The sequence below is a fragment of the Lycium barbarum genome, chromosome 12 (genome assembly GCF_019175385.1).
Source record: "Lycium barbarum isolate Lr01 chromosome 12, ASM1917538v2, whole genome shotgun sequence".
Lineage (NCBI taxonomy): Eukaryota > Viridiplantae > Streptophyta > Magnoliopsida > Solanales > Solanaceae > Lycium > Lycium barbarum.
The window spans coordinates 4,532,039-4,554,970 of NC_083348.1; the positions used below are offsets into that span (position 1 = coordinate 4,532,039).

At 37.5% G+C, this 22,932-nt stretch overlaps 1 protein-coding gene across 1 annotated transcript; it reads right to left on the minus strand.

Annotated features, from left to right (window-relative positions):
• Positions 1 to 15,265: 15,265 nt before the first annotated feature.
• LOC132624090 (uncharacterized) lies at positions 15,266 to 16,086 on the minus strand. Its single transcript, XM_060338920.1, has 2 exons — positions 15,849 to 16,086; positions 15,266 to 15,729 (listed from the first exon to the last, which is right to left on the minus strand). Exons 1-2 carry the CDS (start codon positions 16,084 to 16,086, stop codon positions 15,266 to 15,268), a joined length of 702 nt encoding a protein of 233 aa, XP_060194903.1.
• Positions 16,087 to 22,932: the final 6,846 nt, after the last annotated feature.

Genomic DNA, 22,932 nt, shown 5'->3' on the forward strand with positions numbered 1-22,932 from the left:
GTGGATAAGGCGTCGAGAAGTGCGAATCATTTATAGACGTTAAAAGAGTATGTATTTTTAGATGATTTCAGTTGGTAAAAAGTACGTAATTGATTGAAAGTTTTTTTATAATTTGTATAAAGATAATGACCTCTATTTGGAAAAGTTTCATGTGTTTAAAAGTTTTTGAAATGACAGGTTTTCGTAAAGCGAATGTTTAAGGGTTCGCTCGACTCTGAAGGGAGTCGGGTGCCCATCATGCCCTATCAAGATGAGGGTGTGACAGCTATAACCTCTGGGGGCAACATCAACTTCTTTCCATAGATGAAATCTTTCAAACTGACACCAACTTTGAGGACTTTGACGATTTAGCAGATTTATCTATCTCAACAAAAGTCGACGTCTTGATGACTGATGCAATTGATGTCGAAGAAAAACTTGTTGTGATGGTGCAAACCATTGAGGCCTTGAAAAAATCTATTAAATATAAGGATCTTCAAATCGCTCAACTTATGAATAAGTTGGAGGCATTCACACCTGCAGAGTCGAGTATCCCCACTGCTTGTCCGCTTGGTTTCACTCCACAAAACAAAGACGTTGAGGAATCACTTGCTAAGTCCAAGCTTCAAGAGGAAATACAATTTGTTTCAGCTGTAGCGTTATCTGTCCAATAGTTGTAAGACATGATAACAAACACCATCAAGGCTCAATACGGCAGACGCCGCAAAGTTCATTGTATTACTCCAAGCCTTATACTAGGAGGATTGATTGTCTACCCTTGCTAGCGAACTACCAACCACCAAAATTGCAGCAATTTGATGCAAAGGTAACCTGAGGCAACACATTGCTCACTTTGTTGAAACTCGTAACAATGCTAGAACACATGATGACCTTTTGGTAAAACTGTTTGTTCGTTCGCTAAAAGGGAATGCATTCGACTGGTACATTGATGTGGAGCCTGAGTCAATTGATTCCTAGGAGCAACTTGAAAGTCAATTCCTCAATCGTTTTTACAGCACTCGTCGTACAATGAGCATGCTAGAGCTGACGAACACAAAAACAAAGTAACGATGAGCCCGTAGTGGAATAGATCAATCGTTGGCGAACATTGAGCTTAGATTTCAAGGATCAACTTTCTGAAACTTCTGCAGTTGAGATTTGTATCCAAGTAATGCATTAGGACCTCATGTATATCCTTCAAGGGATTAAGCCTCGAACTTTTGAAGAATTAGCTACGCGCGCTCATGACATGGAGTTGCGTATTACAAGCCATGCAAAGCCATCCCATGTCTTTGATCCAAGGAAAGAAGCTACAAAATTCAAGGAGGCGTCAAAACACTAAACTAAGGAATCTATGGTGGTAACCGTGGCTTCTACGAAGGCCTCCACAAGACAAAAGTTGAAAGAAAAAGCTAAAAATCCACGATAAGTGATAAAACCAACCTTCAAGGAGTTACAAGCAAAAGTATATCCTTTTCCTGACTCTGACGTTCCTGGGATTCTTGACGAGTTGCTAGCCAAGAAAGTCATTGAACTCCCTGAATCCAAGTGACCCGAAGAATCCAACAAAGTCGACGATCCAAAGTATTGCAAATTTCACTGCATCGTCAGTCATCACACGGCAAAATGCTTCATCTTAAAGGAAAAAATCATGGCATTAGTAAGAGAATGAAAAAATCATCATTGATGATGGTGAGACAGCTGATGCAAACCATGCGAGTGCCAAATTTGACCACTCAAAAGTTTTAATTTTAGAAGCTCTACGACCAATGCGCTTTGTTGCATCACCAAATATTGAAGAAGGGATCATCCTCCTACAGTTTGGGAGCATTGAACCAATTGAAGTTTCCGCCTTGAAGAAAAATCAAAAACATTCAAGGTAGATAACCTTTCCAACAAAAATAATGGTGACAATTGGACTTTGGTTGCTTGCAAAAGACATAACCGTCAAGGGACTTCTGAAGTTCGGCTTTCGAAAGTCGTCACAATATCAAGTGCAAAACATCTTCAACCAATGCCGACCATAAAATCCAATACCAAATAGAAATGCAACACTACGTCATCACAAAGGGTTAGAAGGATAGTTACATTACTAAATTCTTCCCCAAAATGCTCCTCGATGCACGAGCCTAAACTGCAAGTTACATCGCTCCTGGACGTATGAGCCTAAACTGCATGTTGATACACTCCTCGACACACGAGCCTAAACTGCATGTCATAAAGCTCATCAAATTCAAGCTAAATCTTCAAGTTAGAGCACTCCTCGATGCACGATCCTAAACTGCATATCATAAAGCTCGTCAAATTCGAGCCAAATCTACAAGTCATGAAGCTCCTCAAATTTGAGCAAAGTCTTCAAGTTGTAAAGCTCCTCAAATTTGAGCTAAAGTGCAAGTTGCTACGCTCCTTAACGGACGAGCATAAACTGCATGTTACTCCTGGCCCACATGAGTTTAAACTTTGTATAGCCCTAGAAAAAAAAAAAGCCTGCTAGGCTGAAAACCTCGAAAGAGGCGACCTAGGCAAAAATTAAGACAAAAAAAAAAAAACTCAATTATCTGAACTACGTCATGACTTGATCCTCTTCACTGAGGTACGTAGGCAGCTTAGAGTTTCATTCTAAGTTCAGTCGCATGATTTTTTTATTTTTTTTTTGGCATGGCATCATGTGATCATCACAACAGATCTTTTTAATACAAAGGCATACATGTCATAAGAAAGGATCAAAGACAAATTGCAAGTGTAAAAGAATACTTTATTGCTTCAATATTGCAAGAGTTTGATACATCAATGATTGCAAGAAAGGGTGACATGGAAATAGCTACACATCATCCATCACAAAAGCCTAAGACATGAAAATGATTGGAAGCTAAGTTTTGTTGTCAGCTTGTCTTTAATGCCTCTTCCGGATTTGCAAGTGTTTGTGGAAAGTTATACGAGAGAAGTTGTCTCCCTTTAAACAAATAAAAGAAGCAGCTCTAATCACTGTAATAATTGTTTATGATGAGCTCCGAGAAAAACCAAAAAAAAAAAAAACAAGTATGTGTGATGCTTGGGGAAGGAGTAACTTCGCAACATTATCGACTGCAACAAATCTTGCTTTCGCATAGAGGTGTTGCTCGCTGCCCGTTGCTGGAAAAATCAACACATCCACATCTTGTGTACCTCATCTAATTGACATCAAGGTCCTTTGAGCTCCTTTTCAAAATCTGTAAAAGAAAATAAAAAGGGATAAGATTTGTGAAGCACGTTGACCGAAGTCACGACATGCAAGATCATAACGTCAACTTCAAAAATTTGTCTTGCTCAATCCAGGCTGATTTAATCTTTCATATTTGGCATAGATGTACTCCTTGAAGTCTGGTTTCTACAGGATCAGGAAGCTCGCAATTCCAATGCCCCTAGCTTGAGATATGAATTTTTCGACGAGAGTGCAAAAGCTGCAAAACGGAAAATCAGAATTCGTCAACTAACTTCATGGAATTATCTGGATAAATCCAGAAAGAGTTTTTGACTTGATTTATATGTAGATTGTGATTCTAGGAGTTCTCCTTCCAACGAAAAAAGCAGCTCCTGACTTAGACGCTCCTACGCCGAGTTATGATTTTTTTTTTCCTGCAATGGCGCAAAGTTTAAAGATTCAGAAAACCAGAATTCATGAATCAAATTAGAGGTGCCACCTGTACAAATCCAGAAAGACTTTGGCTGTGATTTTTATATAGGTTGTAGTTATGGGAATTCTCTTTCCAGCAAAATAACCAGTTCGTGATTTAGACACTCCTACGCTGAATTGTGGATTTTCTATTGCTGAAGAGTCGAGAATGGCAGAATCTGAAGTGAAGTTTTACAAATTCACCCGAGACAGTACAGAGCGAGTTTTGCTTCAAATGTTTTATATGTTGTAGCACTCTGTGTCTAGATTCGGGAAAATCAAACCGCTTATGTTTTTCGTCGCACCTACATCAGGAAATAAATATCTTTGTGGAGGTATGTCAAGTACTTGCTCGCTGAAGTTGGAAATTAATATTTTTGCGGAGGTGTGTCAAGTACTTGCTTGCGGAGATGTTTCAAGTATCCTTACTTCCAGTGTCAATCTGCCAAGCCGCAAAGATGAGATGTGCCACGCACTCGATCGTCAAGGATGGAATGTGATCGCTGCAAGCCTCTTTCTTGCCGAGCAGTAAAGAAGTGAAGCACCAAATTGTTCAACGCCAATGATGCGGACATCAGGTGGATCTTCCAAGTAATTTATACTCTTTCAAAAAACCTGCAAAAAAAAAAAAAATGGAGCCTTTTTTTGCCAATGGCACGACGTTTTGGCTCGACTAATGGATAGCGGTGCCAATTGCACGAAGCTTTTCATTCTGCTTGGTTGATCTTAGTCAATAGCACCCAGTAAGTACATGACGCTTCAATGTGTCGCAGCAACAGCAACACGCAGTGCCACTAAATTAAAAAAAAAAAAAAAAAAAAACAAAGGGGCAAGTTAACGAACAGAAAGCAAAATAGCAAAAGAAAGAAAATACGAAGCTTGGAGTCCTTTGCGGGTATTGTCTTGAAATCAAAAGGGTTCTTCATTATCTGCCAAGCAATAAATTCTTCTCTACAAGGAAACGACTTGTAGTAATTTGAATATTGCTTGAGTCCAGTCGTCAACATATTGCAAAAATGATGCAGCCCGAAACTTAAAGAAGATTAAGGTTTTTTTTTATGGCTGGAAGGGCTTAACAGTTTGAGAATGGGGTATCGACCATACTGACTCCGGCGTCTCTGTAGAACTGATCCATTTGCTGGGATTAAGAGTGCATTTGAGCTCTACTTATAGGTGTTCTGTAAGCAGTAGCTGACTTCTAATAGAACAAGGAAATTGGAAGAGTCATCAAGTTTGAAGTTCAATCAGGATAGAAAAAGAAGGAATCCAAAACTTTTGTGATTCTAAAGTCCAGAAAATGCTTAAAGTTTCCTATGAACCTGTGGAGAATAAACCTTTCCCAAAAGGAGTCAAATTTCCATTACTCCTCAATTCACGGAAAGTTATTCCTAGAACTAATTCTCATGATTTATCTTACTTGGATGGGAGTAAATTGAATGCTATTCTCAATTGGCAGTAGCTAAACGTGAGAGAAATCTATAATACATAGTGCCTTGATTACATGCTTTTCAAGTGGCTACAATTATAATGTAACCAAGTACGTAAGAAAAAAAAGGAACTGAAAGGTATTTCTTACCATTATTTCAAGTCTTGTCTTTGAGGTTTGATAACTCTTTCACATCGACAAGCCTTGAAGTAGGGGCATTTGTAGACACAAAAATTTTATTGGGTTAAAGTCATACAAAATTTGTATTTAATCCATATTTATTTGGGTCGAATAATTAATATGGACTTTACAAATTAATTTAGTCCATGTTATTATTTTCAAGTCCAAGGTTCATTCCATCTTGAGGCCCAAACTCATGCCACGAGTCAAGGGACATGGCATTCCAGTCAAATTCAAAGCCAACAAGATGATGCCACGTGTTCAAATGATGTGGCAATCCTTGTCAACTATCAAAAATCGCCAAGTGTCCAAAATGACATGTCTTGGCCAACCACAAGCAACCTTATCACATAGCATTTGTGATGAGCTTGATGATTTACATGAACCAATCAGAAGGAGGCAAGAGAGTTCATCTGCACTTGGATTGCCTACTCCGTACAACTATAAATAGGGAGTTTACATAACTTTCTGAGAACATTCAGCAAGCATTGGAGAAAGCATCTACATCGACTACATAGTTCTGGAGTGTTCAACGGAGTTTTCCCGGAGATCAGCCAAACGACGAAGTACTGCTCGACATTCCTAGGGATTGAAATACATCTCTAGAAGATCCAAATCATCCTGCAATTCGAAAAATACGCTACCGAAGGCTCTCGAATCACGGATACATTTAGGAGACAAGAATTAAGAGAACAACAGAACTATACTCACAAGATTCATAAATAAAATTACATTTTTCTTTTATTTTTTATTGCAGTTAATTTTCGGCACTTGAAATGTTTTTGCGAACAGTAGCACAGATTTAAGCTATAATTACATACATTCAATTGAAAAAAAAAGGATCAGAAAAAAAAACACATGAATAGAGTTTAGAGGCTAATCTATTGTTTTAACTGCTTGTTACGTTATTAGCTATTGTGTCTATATATATGTTGTGTCTATTAGAATCCTTGTTGCACTTTGTAAGTCTTTGTCACTATTTTAGTTTATTTCAAAGTCTAAAAAATTACAGTTTTATCTTTAAATTAAGGGCATATAAGTTGTTCAATATTTGAAAGATACTTTGGTCAACCAACATTTATATTCATGCTTTTAAAATAATATAGATAGATAGATATATAATATATATTAAGATATTTTGCCAAATGAAATGGAAAAATAGCACCAAAATAACTTAGAAAAATATTTTTGACTTTTACAAACACGTATTTCGCTCTGTTTGAAATTCAAGAAGCCTGACTAGTTAATTAAAAATGTGGAGGGATAAAATTGGGTGTCAACTCACACAATAGAGTCAAACCTGGCGTTTCTGCGAGGTAAACCCACGACATAGTCCATGTTAATCATCTCCCACTTCCATTGGGGAATCTCAATATTCAGAGCCAACCATGTTTGGCCTTCACCTACGGATAGTTCAAACATTTAGCCACTATACATATATATATGTATACACACACACACATACATTCATGCTCTTCCACCAATTGTGCTACTTCAAGTCTTTATACATCTTGTTGCATCCCGAATGCACGGAGTATTTGGAACTATGCGTTTCCACTATCAATTCTGATCGAAGACCGTCTTCCACCATCAGTTCTGGTCGAAGACCGTCAACATCAGGAACACATAATCGCCCTTGTAGCCTTAAAACATCATCATTAGCACCAATGGTGAACGAAGTGTAATCACCCTTTTCCACTCCATATCGTAGCTTCACATGAAGTTCATCTTTCTGTTGCTTAGACTTAATTCCTTCCATGATGTCGGATTGCGCTTGAGTAATTCCCACCAATTCTCCATTTTTAGTTTCGACAAGTAGGACCCCAAGACTAGAAAGTCTTCAAATTTCTCTGCACATTGGCATCTTATGAGATTGTAGATGCGCTAGAGTAACTATAGACTTACAACTCAAGGCATCAACAACAATATTCACCTTACAAGGATGATACAAGATGTTCAAGTCATACTTTCAATCACTCTAACCATCTTCGCTATCTGAGGTTCAACTCTCGCTGCTTGAAAATAAATTATAGGCTCTAGTGATCTGTGAAGACATCACAGTGCTCGCCATATAAGTAATGATGCCAACTCTTCAAAGCAAAAACCACAATAGCTAACTCTAAGTGATGAGTCGGGTAATTCTTCTTTGTCATGAAGCATAGGCAATTACCTTGACATCTGAATCAACGCACAACCCAAACTAATTCTGAAGGCATCATAATAGGCTAAATAACCCCCTGACCCAGAAGGTAAGGTCAGAACAGAAGCTAAAGTCAATCTCACCATAAGCTCTTCAAAGCTCTTTTCCCATGCTTCAGACCATTGAAGCAGTCTTCTGAGCCAATTTCATCAGTTGAGCATCCATAGATGAGAAACCTTCCACAAACTTCGGTAGTAACTTTCCAAATCCAATAAGCTACAAATATCCATCTCACTCGTGGGTCTCGCCCAGTCCTTAACCACTGCAATCTTTTGAGGATCAACTTTGATACCCTTACTAGACACCACATGACCTAAGAATGTCACAGCGTTAAGCCAGAACTCACACTTAGCAAATTTTGCATAAAGTTTGTTCTCCTCAAGCGTTTTCAAGGTTATTCTCAAGTGATATGCATGCTCCTCATAACTCTTCGAGTACACCAAGATATCATCAATAAACACAATAACGAAACAATTAAGAAAGGGCTTGAATATACGATTCATCAGGTCCATCAATGCAGCAGGTGCATTAGTTAGACCAAAGGACATCACCAGAAATTCAAAATACCCATAACGGGGACAAAAATTTATTTTTGGAATATCCTTCTCTTTTATTTTCAGCTGATGAAACCCACACCTCAAGTTAATATTTGAAAAGAATTTAGCACCTTGAAGTTGGTCGAACAAATCATCTATCCTAGACAAAGGATATTTATTGTTGATGGTCACCTTATTAAGTTAACTATAATCAACACACATCCTAAGAGAACCATCCTTCTTTCTGATAAACAGGACCGGAGCACCCCAAGGTGAGGTATTTGGTCGAATAAAATGTTTATCCAACAAATCCTTCAATTGGTCCTTCAATTCATGTAGCTCTGTTGGAGACATACAATACGGCGGAATAGATATTGGTTAAGTATCAATCCTAACGAATAACTCAAGCATACAACGAAATAACATCAATCGCAAAATCAATAACTCTGTTAGGTGGGATACCTGGGAGATCCTCGGGAAACACTTCGGGGAAATTCATTGACCGCATGCATGGATTCAAATTCGGATATTGCATCCTGAATGTCATTAACAACAACTAGATACACCCCTTTGAAATCATTGTATGACCCTTCAGATAAGAAATAAATTTACCTCGAGTCTTATCAATGTTGCCTTTCCATTCTATAATAGGTTCAACAAGAAATTCAAGCCTAACTATTTTGGATCGGCAAGCCAGAGCTACATAACACTTGGAAACCAGTCCATTCCTATAATAACATCAAAGTCTACCATTTTTAATTCAATTAAGTCAGCCCAGTTTCTCTACCTTAGACTACAATCACATACTCAACACGTATCCATTTAAAGTTTTAACCTCTTGTTTTCTAGACACAACAAATATCTGAAGCACACTCTCTCAAAACTTCATCAATTGTAACTTGATATTAGATGAGTGTAACCCTTTTTCTAAGTTGAGGGTGTGTCATCACATTTGGAAACAGGCATAACTCCTAGCACAGAGCTCCGCTTGACCTATTCCAAATATAGTTAAAAAGATATTTCAAAAGGCTACAACTTTGATCTTTTAAGTTTTCTCACACTCCCAATAGTTTTGCACGTATACTAGCTAGAAGTCAGACCTATCGTAAACTTAGTCTATTCTATCGAATCTTACGTACCCCATTATTCGTATTGATCTTAAAATAACTACTTCCACTCAAACTCATTCAGATAGGACTTCACATGGATAAAATGTCATATTATCACCCTCTTAACATATATATACTTAACCCAAGTTGATGAAAGGTTACAGTCTCGCCTCCATAGGTTGAGAGCGTGACAAACTAGGTATCAAAGCCAGATATGTGTCCTAGAGAGTCTACAAAGCCATGTCTAATAGAGTCTTGCTTATGGGTGTGTTGTGCACCACACTTAAAATTGGGAGGCTACATGACATTTAGGAATTGTTACATTTCTTTCATATTCCAAATCGTGTAATAGAGCTGAGTCATAAGAACTTGATTTCTAACTCGTGCCTTTGTTATGTGCTTTACAGAGATGTCTGTAACTAGAAAGACTGCTGCTAACCAGCAAGCTAATGCAGCTGTAGAGGAGGGTACCAGTAGTGCGCTACCTATTAATGTGGGCTATACTAAAGCCCAGAGTGAGCCACCCTTTAGGGTGTCCCACTCCACCAACACTTGAGGAGCTCCGAAGAGTTCCAGCACCTCCAGTTCCACCACCTGGTTCAATAAACCAGGATATCAAGAGTGTAGTACAATTGTTGACCCAGTTAGTGGCTACACAGACCCAATACTAGATGGTAGCAGGCTCGAGTGTTGGACCTCTCAGAGAGGTCGAGTGGTTCAAGGGTTCGAGATTTCATTCACCTGGATCCCCTAGTGTTTACATAGTCCGATCTGAACGAGGACTCTCAGGTTTTCATTGACTAGCTCTAGAGGGTGTCATACATGTTAAAGGATGTGGCTGTCTTGTGGTACGTGGCTTAGGACTGGTCTAGGTGACCGGATGAACCTACGGCTGTATGGGAGGATGTCACAAAGAATTTCCTGGATCACTATTTTCCATTGGAGAGTCACCAAGCCAGGGTTGATCGATTCTTAGCTCTCAGGCAGGGTAATATGAGCATACGGGAATACAGTCTCAGGTTTGATTCCTTAGCCAAGTATGCTCTGATGATAGTGGCTATGATGCTAGACAGGGTAGATCAGTTCGTGGGTGGCCTTAAGTAGCATCTGATTGGAGATTGCACAGTGGTGTTTTTGTATGAGGATATGGATATTTCCTTGATCCAAGCATTGAAAGAATTTAGAGAAGCGTAAGAAACGGAAACTGATGGATCGGGATCGAGATGGAGAGTAAAGTAAGAGGGTTAGATCTGTTGGATACTTCAGGTGGCTTCAAGCCACAGTTCTCTAGGAGATCATCTTACTCAACTGCTAGAGCACCGCCCAATTTCTAAGGCCTAGATTTGATAAGTATGCCTATTCTAGCTAGGATTAGAGTTCTAGGGCACCGAGTTTCCAGTTTCATGGAGGTCCGAACAAGATGAGTCCATCTCTGCCACGTTGTAATCTTTGTGGTAAGGTGTATCCTAGAGAGTGTCGTCAGGGCTCAAATATGTGTTATTAGTGTGGATTTCCCAGCCATATTATGCGATCTTGTCTGAGTAGAGGCAGGGGAAGCATGGTTCAGCTGACGGGTCAACAACAGCTTCATCATCGACAGTACGTCCTCTAGGTCATAGCTCAAAGGAGACCATAAGTCGTGGTAGAGGTAGGGGAGGAGCGTCCAGTTCAGGTGGTAATCAGAACCGCATTTATGCTTTAGCCGGTCGACACGATTTGGAGTCATCACCTGATGTGGTCACAGGTATACTATCTATTTCTTGACACGACATTTTGCATTAATAGATCCAAGCTCTACTCTATCATATATCACTCTGTTTCTTACTGGTAAGTTTGGGATAGAACCAAAATCATTAAGTTGTTACATCCCGTATTCTCGTACGTTAAGTTGCGTCATAAGTTAGTCGACAAAAGATCGAAGGACAAGATTATCTTTGAGGTTATTAGTTTTTAAGCTATATCTAACAAGTGATAAGTAAGTGTCATGTAGGTTAGAGGTGAAATGAATCGAATAGTATCAGCTTCATCAATATAATACCCTGGGCTTTCAGTCTATGATTTGAACCGCACGACGTATGAAAGCAGACCTGAGCATCGTAGAATTGTGTTCATATTTAAATATGCAAATAAAGAGCTCATTGTATAAGAAGATGAAGTCCCGAAATGAGCTCAGACTTGAAAGTGTGATGACGGTGATTGAAAATAATATTATGTGTGTGCCAAAAACGTCTACGGACTAGTACCATATTACATGATCATGATAATGAGCATATAAAGTTTGGAAGATGATTAGTATTTAAATGAATTGAGATTAAGAAATTAATTATATGTGTAATTAGTTAAATGGTGGATAATAGTGGGACAAAAGTATTAATTATGGACATACACTAGGAGACATCATGTCCACATGGTAATAGGAGGGACATTAATTAGTGACTAATCATTTTACCAGGTGTTAGTTGTAATATATATGGATAAGTGTAGTGGTGACACTTAAAAGGGTGACCTTATGGGTTTCCACGTGTAAAGGAGGGATGAAAAGGTTGTATTGGACCTTGCATATATATATATATATATATATATATATATATATATATATATATATATATATATATATAACTTTGTTGAGATTCTACTTATGAGGAGAAGTGTGGGCATCATCTACTTTTGCTGTACAACAACGTTTGACTATATATAGAGATATACATGCATATATATTTCCTTCTCAATCTGTGAAGGTTGGGGAAGCAACGTTTGAAGTGGGAAAATCCTCGTTCGCCGAAGGAAAAAATACGAAAAAATGGCATAAAGGTTATACTAACATCGGTTTCCTCCGGGTGATAGCAAATCGAAGATTTCTTCGAAGTAAAGTAAGGTGGAAGAAGAGTAGCTCTTGGCATATAAGGTAATAATTCTTCTCTGCTAGATATATTTAAGTTCGTCCAGGTCATAGCTTAATTGTGGGATGAGAAATACGAAACTTATAACAGGAAATCGTATTTTGATGTTTATATATATATATATATATATATATATATATATATATATATATATATATATATATATATATATATATATATATAATCACCTATGAAGCTTGGGTGTGCTTTTATTCCATCAAGCCAAAGCATAACGAGGTGGACATAGGGCCTAACCTCTATTACAAATGAGGTTGAAAGACATCCTTGTACATGAAGGGGAGTGATTGGTCTTGGCTACATCAAATCATCCCCTTCTGTTAAACCTTAACTAACAAAAAAAATTTACCTTATCATATCTTATCCTAATACTAGGCAACTGGCTCTTGTCCAGGTAATAAGGACCCTTTGCCTCTCTAGGTAAATTTTGATAATTACAAATCATAAAAGATTCACCTTTGACTGAAGCATTTTTTGCTAAGCAGTCAGCTACTTGATTAGCTTCCCTACAACAGTGAGTTACTTTAGCATTTGCTTGGCCAAGGATTTGAGAAGTTTCTTCAATGATGCCCTTGAGTTTCTGGTTGTTTTGTTGCTGCCTCACAATCATCTCTTTGATAATTAATGAATCTAACTCCAGAGTAAAGTTAGTGTACCCATTTTGACTGCACTAGATTGCTCCATGCCTAGCTGCTTGAGCTTCTGCTTCATTGTTGCTCTTGCATTTGATGTTCAAAGAGAATGCCATGATGATATTACCGTGATCATCTCTAGCAATTCCTCCTATCCCAGCTTCTCCAGATTCCTTAATAAAGCTCCCATCAGTATTCATTTTAATAACGCCCTGCTGAGGTTTTTCCCAACAAATTATTTTCCATGTTTGAGCTGGTTTCATTCTCTCAATAGTTTCACAAAGCCTAGGCCAAGGCATTGCCAGATAACAATTTTGGTAAGCCAATCCTGTAGCTGCTTTAATATTCCTTAGTATTTGGTGAACCATCCTACTGTACAAAAACTTCTTTTGATCTTCATATTTGCAAGAACATCTACTCTTCCACATTTCCCAGGGAACAAAACATGGTGTAATCTGTATTACCAATTTATGAATCTGGTTCTTACTCTTAGTATTCCACCAATTTCTAAGACAATTTTTAATAGAATTCATTTGACAACTGATTCCCAGTGCTCCTCCAAAAAATTTCCACATATGTTTTGCAACATCACTCTCCAGAAAAACATGCTGAATAGTCTCTATTTTGGCATTGATGCAACAACAACACTTTGATCCGTCCTTATCTCTTTGAATTCTGAATTTGACCATTGCTTCTTCAAAAGGTAATTTTCCTTTAATAACTCTCCAAGACAGGAAAGATATCTTAAAGGGAATTACTATATGCCAACAATTCTTCATTAGCTTGTCCTTTTCCTTTGCTTTTCTACTGCTTTCCCATGCTGACCTGTTAGACAACAAACCATCATTAGTAATATTCCAAATGGGGATATCATTTCTTTCTCTATTACCAATCTTTAAGGAGATTATGTGGTGCACCATTTCTTCTGAAAATAATTCACTAAGTTTATTAGTGTTCCATCTTCCATTAGAAATGAATCCAGACACTTTCATCTTTCCAGACTTAGTAATATTATCAAAATAACTGGATAAGGGGCCAAGTCCTGTCCAGTTATCCCACCAGAAACTAATATCCCCTTTATGAATTTCCCAATGAATATTATTTTCAGCCTCATGTTTGATTTGCATCAACTTTTGCCATTCACGGGATTGACCAGATCTCTATTTCTTGGAAACCGCATGTCCCCTTATACAATACTTAGCCTTCAGAAAATTGGACCACAAAGAATTATTGGTCCTAAAATTCCACCATCTTTTCATTGCAAGGGTATTACACACATCTTGCATTTTCCTTGATCCCACTCCACCTTCATCAATAGGGTAACTCATGTTGTCCCAAGATACCCAATGATGCTTAGTTTTGTCTCTTGAAGAACCCCAAAAGAACCTGTTGTCGTATTTTTCCATCATAGCTATGGTTCCTTTAGGAGGGCACATTGCAGCAAGAATATGAGTAGGAATAGCTTGAAGAACATGTTTAATTAAAATCATTCTAGCACCATGTGATAGTAGCTTACCTTGCCAACTTCTCAATCTGTTAACAATTTTGGAGATCATATCATCAAAATAACAAATCCTTTTTCTTCCAACATACAAAGGGCATCCAAGATAGGTAAAAGGAAAAGGTTTATCCATAAATCCTGTTATAGTTCTAATTCTATTGATTCTATAGGTGGAAGATTTACTAGAGGTGAGAAAGCAACTTTTTTGTTTATTAACTAATTGTCCAGAGCTTTTTTCATACCTACTAATAACATTCATAATAAGCTTAATAGAATTAGAATTGCCACTACTAAAGATGATAACATCATCAGCATATGCAAAATGAGTGATGATAGGACCTTTAGGATTCATAGAAAAAGGAATAAATTTATCCACAGTAAGAAGGTTATTAAGCATTCTAGCAAAAACTTCTGATGCAATAATAAAAAGAGATGGGGATAAGGGATCTCCCTATTTTAATCCTTGTTATGATTTAAAGAAACCTGTTCTTGTGCCATTAATGATGATGGAATACCATACCCCTGCAAGCAAACTCTTAATTAGTTTTGTAAATGATTCAGAAAATCCAAACTTTTGCAAGACAGTAATCAATAAATCCCATGATAATTTATCATATGCTTTTGCCATGTCTAATTTAATCACTACATTACCCCTCTTGTTAGGATTGGATATGCCTTGTATGACTTCTTGTGCAAGCAGAATATTATCAGTAATCATTCTATTTTTCACAAAGCCACTTTGATTAACATAAATGAGTTTTGGAAGAAGCCTATTAATCCTAATGGATAGGATCTTAGTAATAATTTTTATGGAAAAATTACTAAGACTAATAGGTCTTACTTCTGAAAAACTAGTAGGGGGGTTCACTTTAGGGATTAAAGCAATGCAAGTATGAGTGAAGTATCTAGTAATTAAACTACCATTAAAAGTTTCATGGATAAAGTCAATAACTTCCCTTTTGATAATTGGCCAAGATTTCTGGTAAAACATTCCTGTGTATCCATCAGGGCCTGCTGAACTTGTTGGGCTCATGTTGAAAATAGCTTTATGTATTTCCTCTTCCTCTGGTATAGCATGAAGCATCTCATTATCCTCTTCTTTAATGATCCTTGGAATAAACTTCATCAAGTCCTAGTCTACTTCCTTGCTTTGATTACTGAAAAGCCTCTTGAAATGTCTCACAACAGATTTACCAATCTTGTTCTCACTATGAATCCATTTATCTTTACTATTTTTGATTCTATGGATGTGTAACCTTCTTCTTTTGTCCCTGATGATACTATGATAGTATCTGGTGTTTCTTTCTCCTTCTTCAAACCACTTCATTTGAGATTTTTGCTTAAGAATAGAATCTTGCATAGCTTGCCATCTAATGTACTTAGCATGTGTCCTGTTGAGGTCTTCTCTGACCTGATCACTATTGTCTATTAATTCCAGGTCTTCTAGGACTTGAACTTTTTCTTCCCAATCTTTAGTTTGATCAAACACATTCCCAATGGTGGTCCTTGACCAGTCACTCAGTTTCTTACTAAGAATTTTTAGCTTTTGGTGGAGTCTCCACATAGCATTACCAGTAATATTCCTCCCCCAGACTTCTTGAACCACACATCCAGAAAATCAGCCTGATCTGTCCAGAAATTTAAAAATCTAAAATAGCTTATAAAACTATTAGAATTGTCCTGACACTTTAGTAAAAGTGGTCTATGGTCAGAACCAGTTCGGACCAAATGTTTAACCATATTATTTTGAAACTTTTGTTCCCATTGATCATTGACTAGAATTCTATCTAGTCTCTTCCAAATTCTATATCTCGGTTCCCAGTTGTTGCACCAAGTATATTTTGAACCCACAAAACCAACATCTGTTACACCACATTGATCCATACAACTAATAAAGTCAATACTTTTATAAGCTCTATGAGGTAGACCACCCATCGTTTCATCAGTATCCATTATAACATTAAAGTCCCCCCCCCCCCCCCCAATACACCAAGGGAAATCCATAGCAGTACTAATATTGGACAAACTATCCCATAAATATTTTCTTTCAACAGAAGTACACTTGGCATATACTGCAGTGATATACATAAACTGGTCTCTTATATTCTGCTTGAATTTGATAGTTATTTGTTGATCATCATGGGAGTTGTCCACCATTTCCATGTTTTTACTCCAAAAACACCAGAGTTTACCATTCTCATTGGTAATACAATCATCATAACCCAAATATTTCTTATAACCATCTATCTTGTTTTTGTTGACTAATGGCTCCATAATGGCTACAAAGTCACTATTGTTGATTTTGATAAGATTTTTCAATCTTTGAATAGCCTTTTTGGATCTAACCCCTCTTATATTCCAAAAAATTGCACTGATCATGGAAACATATAGGGGGTAAACTATTTGGAACTATTTCCCTTGCTAGGGTGAACAGTTTTTCCTTTTGTTTCTTTTGGTTTCTTGGATTTTCCTCTACGTTTGATTCTCCCTCTTTTAACAGGGGACAGTCCCTCTTTTTCAATCACTTCCTTCAAATGGTTTTCTGTAGTGCAATATTGATCCTCTTCTAATTCTCCTTCTTCATTATTATGAACCAAATTTGGAGCAAAAAGTTGTATTAAACTCTCTGCAACTTCATCATCACATTTACCTTCAAATATATCTTCCTCCTTATTTCCCTCATATTTTAAATCCACAATTAGATTTATACCTTCACTGCTTTTATTACTTAAGCTCTGGCTAGTGATAATATAATCAGCTTCCTTTTTATTCTCCTTCACTCGTTTTTCTGCAGATTCTTGTTCCCTCTTTTCCTTCTCCTCTGTGTCTTTTAGGATCTTTCTTCCCTGTGTTACTTGTTCCCCCTTATTTTTCTCATCATATATATTTTCATTTTCTCCTCTTCCTTCCTGCTTTTTTTGTGCAATGTTGATTTCTAAAGTATCTATATTATCTTCACTGTTGCCTTTGTCTTTGTTCTGAGAATTAATTTCTTGGATTTCCTGGTTGTCATTCTCCATATCAATCTCCTGCTCAATGCTTTGACTTTCCTTTTCCTCTTGTTGTTTTTCCTTCTCTTGTTCACTTTTTTTATTAACCTTTTTTTCCTGTTGTTCCTCTTTCTCACTTTCCTCTTCATTATCAGTTGCAAGATCTTCCTTTCCCTTCTCTTCTTTGTTGTTCCCCTGCTCCTTTTTGTTAGCTCTCCCAGTGATGTTTTTGAACTTCACTTTGCTTTTTCTTCAAAGAAGGCTTCTTCTTTGCCTTCTTTTTTTTCTTTTTGGTCTTGATTCTTTCATTCACTGTAGGAATTTCCTCCATATTCTTAGTTTGTTGATTATCTCCAGTTTCCTCCTTCCTTTGTTCTTTGTTTTCCACCTTTCCATATTTTTCTTTTCTTCCATCATTCTTTAATTGCTCATTTTCTTTGCTACTTTCAATGGTTTCTTGGTTGTCATTGTCACTACCATTTCCTTCTTCACTTCTCTCTTTTTCCTCCTCAGCCTTTTGTTTTTCTTTATCCTCATTCTTTTTCTTTTCGGCTTGTCGACATTGTAAAATAGAATGACCAAGAATTTTACAATGTCTGCAATATTTGGCACATTCTCATATTCAAATTTTTGAGTAAAACCTTTCAATGGGCTATCTTCATCTTCCACACCAATCCAAACAGAGTCTATTTTTGGCTTAGTTAGATTAACTTCTACTCTAACCTTAGCCATACTAGGTCTAGTCCTATATTCAGTCGCTAAATCCATAGACAGGGGTATACCAACAAATCTTACTATTTGTTTAATATAGTGCCATGAATGATAACGTATTGGTACAGCTGGTAGCAACACCCATACCGGAACAATGGGGGAATCCACATCTGGCCGGAAATCAGGTGTCCACTTTTCAAGCCACATAACTTGCCCATCAATTTCAATAGATCTTCTAAACCAGGTATTTTTACAATCATCTTCATTATTGAAATCAAGCATAACTGTTCTGAAATCATAAGCTCCTATACTACACTTACCTCTCACAATTAATTTTTTAGCAAACTTGGATCGAATTCTGTCAATTTGAGGTCTTGCCCTTAGAAATTTACCAACTAAGGTTAAGCGATAATCTTCCGCCATTACGCCATAGAAATCCTTTTTCCTGAAAATCACCGCCGGAATTCCATTGTGGTTGGAATGTCTGGCTTTAACATCAGGACTCTCATATCGTTTAGGGTTAGAGATTGGATTTGGATTTCTCAGGGTTTTCACCGCAGTAGAGAAATTCAATATAGGGGGGATTTTTACCATCTGCAATCGTTTTTTCAGTGGGTTTTTTGTTTTTCGGGTGATTTGCCGGTGGTGAGACCGCCAATGTCTCCTTGATAGAGAGTCGGAGCTCCAATCTACCGGAATCTCTATGAAAACAAAAAAAAGTTAAGGTATTAACGGTAAAGTGTACGGAGAGAAATATTTTTTAGAGAGAGAAATATTTTATTGATTATGACAAAAAGGAACTTAATGTCCATTCGTATGACCAATCGTATTTTGATGTTGTTGTGGTATGGACTGTTTAGTGATTTTCTAAGTTGTGTTGTGGCTAGAATTTGGTGGATCTAGTGTGGTTCTGGTAGTCTTGAACTTGGGGGAAGTAGAAGAATTATAGGAGATGTTGTTTGATTCATTATATAATGAGCTTTCCTCTTGATATACGTACTTAGCATAACGAAAGTGTGATAGTCATTATTGTAGATTGAGGTACTATATGCGCTGCATTGGATGAGTTGTCAAGCGAATTGGCTCAGGTATGTTAAGGACTTCCTTTTCCTCCTTTTGGCATGAATCCAACCGAAACGAAACGTAAACGAACATTCCAACATAGTTGTTACACCCCATATCTTAGAACTAAGGTTAGACTCATATCGTTAGAGTTTTCGTGGAAAAACAGAAGGTTTGAACGTTTTGCGGAAATAGTTGATAGGCCTACTTCGGGCTGCCGTAACTGCTTGATTAGTTGGAAATTTGGGGAAGTACTCCATAATAAAAGTTGTAGTACGTAGAAATACCTTTCCAACCATATAAGGACCAGGCCTATCAGAGATTGGAGCAGGGAGATATGGTCGTCGCAAGATGGCTAATAGTAAGGCGCTTAAGATTCGATAGAATTGGCTAAGTTTTCGATACGTCTGCCCTCCATCCCAATTGCGTGAAAATCAGTTGAGAATTTGAGAAAGATTAAAACATAACAGTTGTAGATCTTTAAAATACCTTTCCAACGGTATATTATGGAGCTCAAGTGGACATGTGAGTTAAAAGTTATGACCGCTTTACTAACCTGCTGTCACGACCCAACTCCGTGGGCCGCGACCAGTGCCCTAGCTGGGCACCTATACGTACCCGATACCCAATTTAGCATATTATCAAAATAATGTAATATAATAGCAACATTAGTGGATGCTACAGAATTTAGCAGAAAAGCAGACTTGGCACACAGAAGCCGATAAGGCTGTCATAAAACCAAAACATCCCAAACATATGTACAGAACCCACACAGATGTATCCACAGACCTCTACAGAACATATCATAATCATAAGACGGGACAGGGCCCCGTCATACCCTGAACAAAGTACATATCCAGATAGCAGTGACAGACTGTACCAAAAGATGGGCTCTGTAGAAGAGAGCGCCCCAAAATAGCAGAAATGGGATCCTAAACGTGCGGATCAGCAAACCTGTCGTCCGTACCTGCGCGGCATGAAAACGCAGCCCCCGAAGAAAGGGGGTCAGTACGAAATATGTACTGAATATGTAAAGCGGAATCACAGAAGTCAAATCATAATGATTACAGAAAATGGGTACAAAATCCAGAGTGTCAAATGCATATTTCCAAATCAGACAGAATGTGTACAGAAACATATGTCACATCATATCCGATCCCTGCCACGGGACTCGGCAGACAGAACGTGGTCACCCTCCCGACACTGGTGCCACAATACAGAGGAATCAGAAAAGGGGGCGTGGCCCCGTATCATAAAATGTCATATCAGAATGGCCATAGCAGATCAGATCAGAATAGGCGGACATGGCACATCATACTCCACAGGCCCATGTACGCGTATACCTGCCCCCTCACATCGGGGCGCGGCGAACAATGCAGAGAATTACGCTTGACAACATATCCTGGCCCGGGCTCAGTGTGGGAAACATTGGGACATCCACGAATGGAGTAGTGAGAGACTAATGCAATTTAAAAATATAATAAATGTTTTCAAAGACTCGATGAAGCGTATCAAAGACAAACAAATCCAATGGGGTCGGACGGAATCATAATAAATGTATTTTGGATATCATAATAAATTACAGAAGTATAACTTTCCCGAAGTCATTCCGAGTGTCAAAATAATTTATAATATTTAACAGAATATTTAAAATAATATTCGTTAAGCGATTAGTAGGGTAATTAAAACATTTCTTTCAAAAGTCGCTTAAAAAGGAAGCTTTAACACATTAGGGGCAAAAACGTAAATAGTGGGCCCGCCTCAGAACAAATAAGGCGGCGGGCTCAAATTGTGCCCTCTAACCATATAATATCATCTACGAAGGTTATACAGACATTCTATGACTTTCTGAGTAACTTAGAGCACAATTGCATAATTTCAGAAAAAGCGTATCAAAATGGTTCAATTCTACTGAAGGAAAAACTGAAATTTTGTCTTGCGGATTCCGAGGGCCAAGAGGTCCTTCGAGGCCCGGATCCGACCCTAATACACTAAGGGCATGCCAAGGGAAGAATTGGGGTTGCTTTACATACCTTTCGCGCTCCTTAAGCCTTTCCAAACTCACTTCCCGTTTCGTCGAAAAACTGCAATTGGTCAAGTTTACCAATTGTGAATTATTAATGCCATTATTTCAACTTTAAGCATATTTGGCTACCGAAATTTCGGCAGCACTTCCCCTATACATATGACACCCCGAGAATTCAACTCGGCTATAAATCATCAACAACAACCCAAACGACAACAACAATATCAACAATGAACATTAAAAACACAAATATCCTTCAACGAGTCATTTTTCTCACAAGTTGACATAATCTTCAATTCAACCCAACTTTCAACTAAGATCAATAATTTCATATTCAACAACCATCATGATCATCACCATATAGTTCTAGAAACATTTCATATCGTTTTCCTTAAGATATACACTCGATATACAATCTTCCGCCAAAATCATAACTTATGCAAAACATCAAATCTTTGGCATACAACTTCATAACAAGTTTCCAACTTCCAAATTCATCAATGGTCATCACAACTAACAACCAAACAACTTCATTTCCTTAATGTCGGAAAAATCATACTAAAACGACATAAGTTTCTACATTCCAATTCAATACAAACTTATATCATTCTAACTTCATTTACATATCAAGCATTACAACAACACTCCAATACTCTAAACAAACTTAATCCATTTCATTCCCAAGTCAAATATACCACACGGCCATATGCTATTTTTCTCCATTCAATCAAATTTATTCCACTTTCATTCTCAACATAAATTCCATCACATTCACAACTAGAATACAACATGAATTCTATACATCTTTGGCTATACAACATGTATATACACGGCCATACATATATACTACATACCCACTTTGCAAACTTCCATTTCTTCATACAATCAACACATTTCCATAAACTACAACACAATCAAAACTTCATAACTCAAATAAAAGGTAGAAATTCTTACCTTTTCTTCAAGTTTTCTTCACTTGGATATATGATCACTTTGGTGAATTGGATGCTCCCCACTCCAAACCAACTATACCAAGTTACAAAGGAACCTTGACTTAGTAGGAAAACAACAAGAAATAAATTTTTGGAACAATATTTTTGATGGCTATTTTCCTAAGCCAAACCCGAAACCCCCCTTTTTTTCTCTTGTTCTTGACTTCTTTCTTGCTTATTTTTTTCTAAGTCTCTTAATGCCTTAAGTCTTCTAATGTCTATCATTTAAAGACTTGGTCACATGACCAAGCACATGACCAAGTAATGGGCTTGGATCATGGCCTTAAGTTAATTAATCCATGGAAATTCAGTACAAATTTTTGGGCTTGGGCCACCATGGCCGGCCACTCCAATGCATTGGGCCTTAAATTTCATTCCATTATTTTTGGCCCAATGACTTATAGTCCACGTTTTGTAATTCCCGAAACTAATTTCCAAAATTCCAAAATTACCCTTAGCCTTGTCCCACACTTTCATGACTCTAATCTTTCATGCATAACCCTTATGTACAACAAAATATCAAATTGATCTTATATCTCAAGAATCCAATATAATTCAAGTCTTTCCAAACGTGTGAAAACACGGGTCATAACACCTGCGACAGGCTGTGGCACAACCAACGTTTCACAAGTTGAGCACCAAAAATAACAGCTTGATGTCACCATCTGCGTTTGGCTATAAAAGTACATATCGTGAAATTTTCGAAAATAATTCATCCCACTTCGTTTTGGCCAACTTTTTGAGGAGAAAAGACCCTAGAACTTCCCCAAACCTCTTAAGGTGAGTTATTTCTCAAACCCCAAGTATTTTTCCATGATATTAACAAAGAGTAACACCCATATACGGATTATTAACAAGATTCTATTCCACAATCCTAAAGTTCTCAAGAAATGCCTTCTCAAGGATTCAAGTTCATATTTTTGGGATTCTTCTCCAAAAGTTTGGAGCGATTAAGGTATGTAAGAATTTCCTATTTCCAATTGATTATAGGCTCGAATTTCTTGAGAGATAAGTTAAT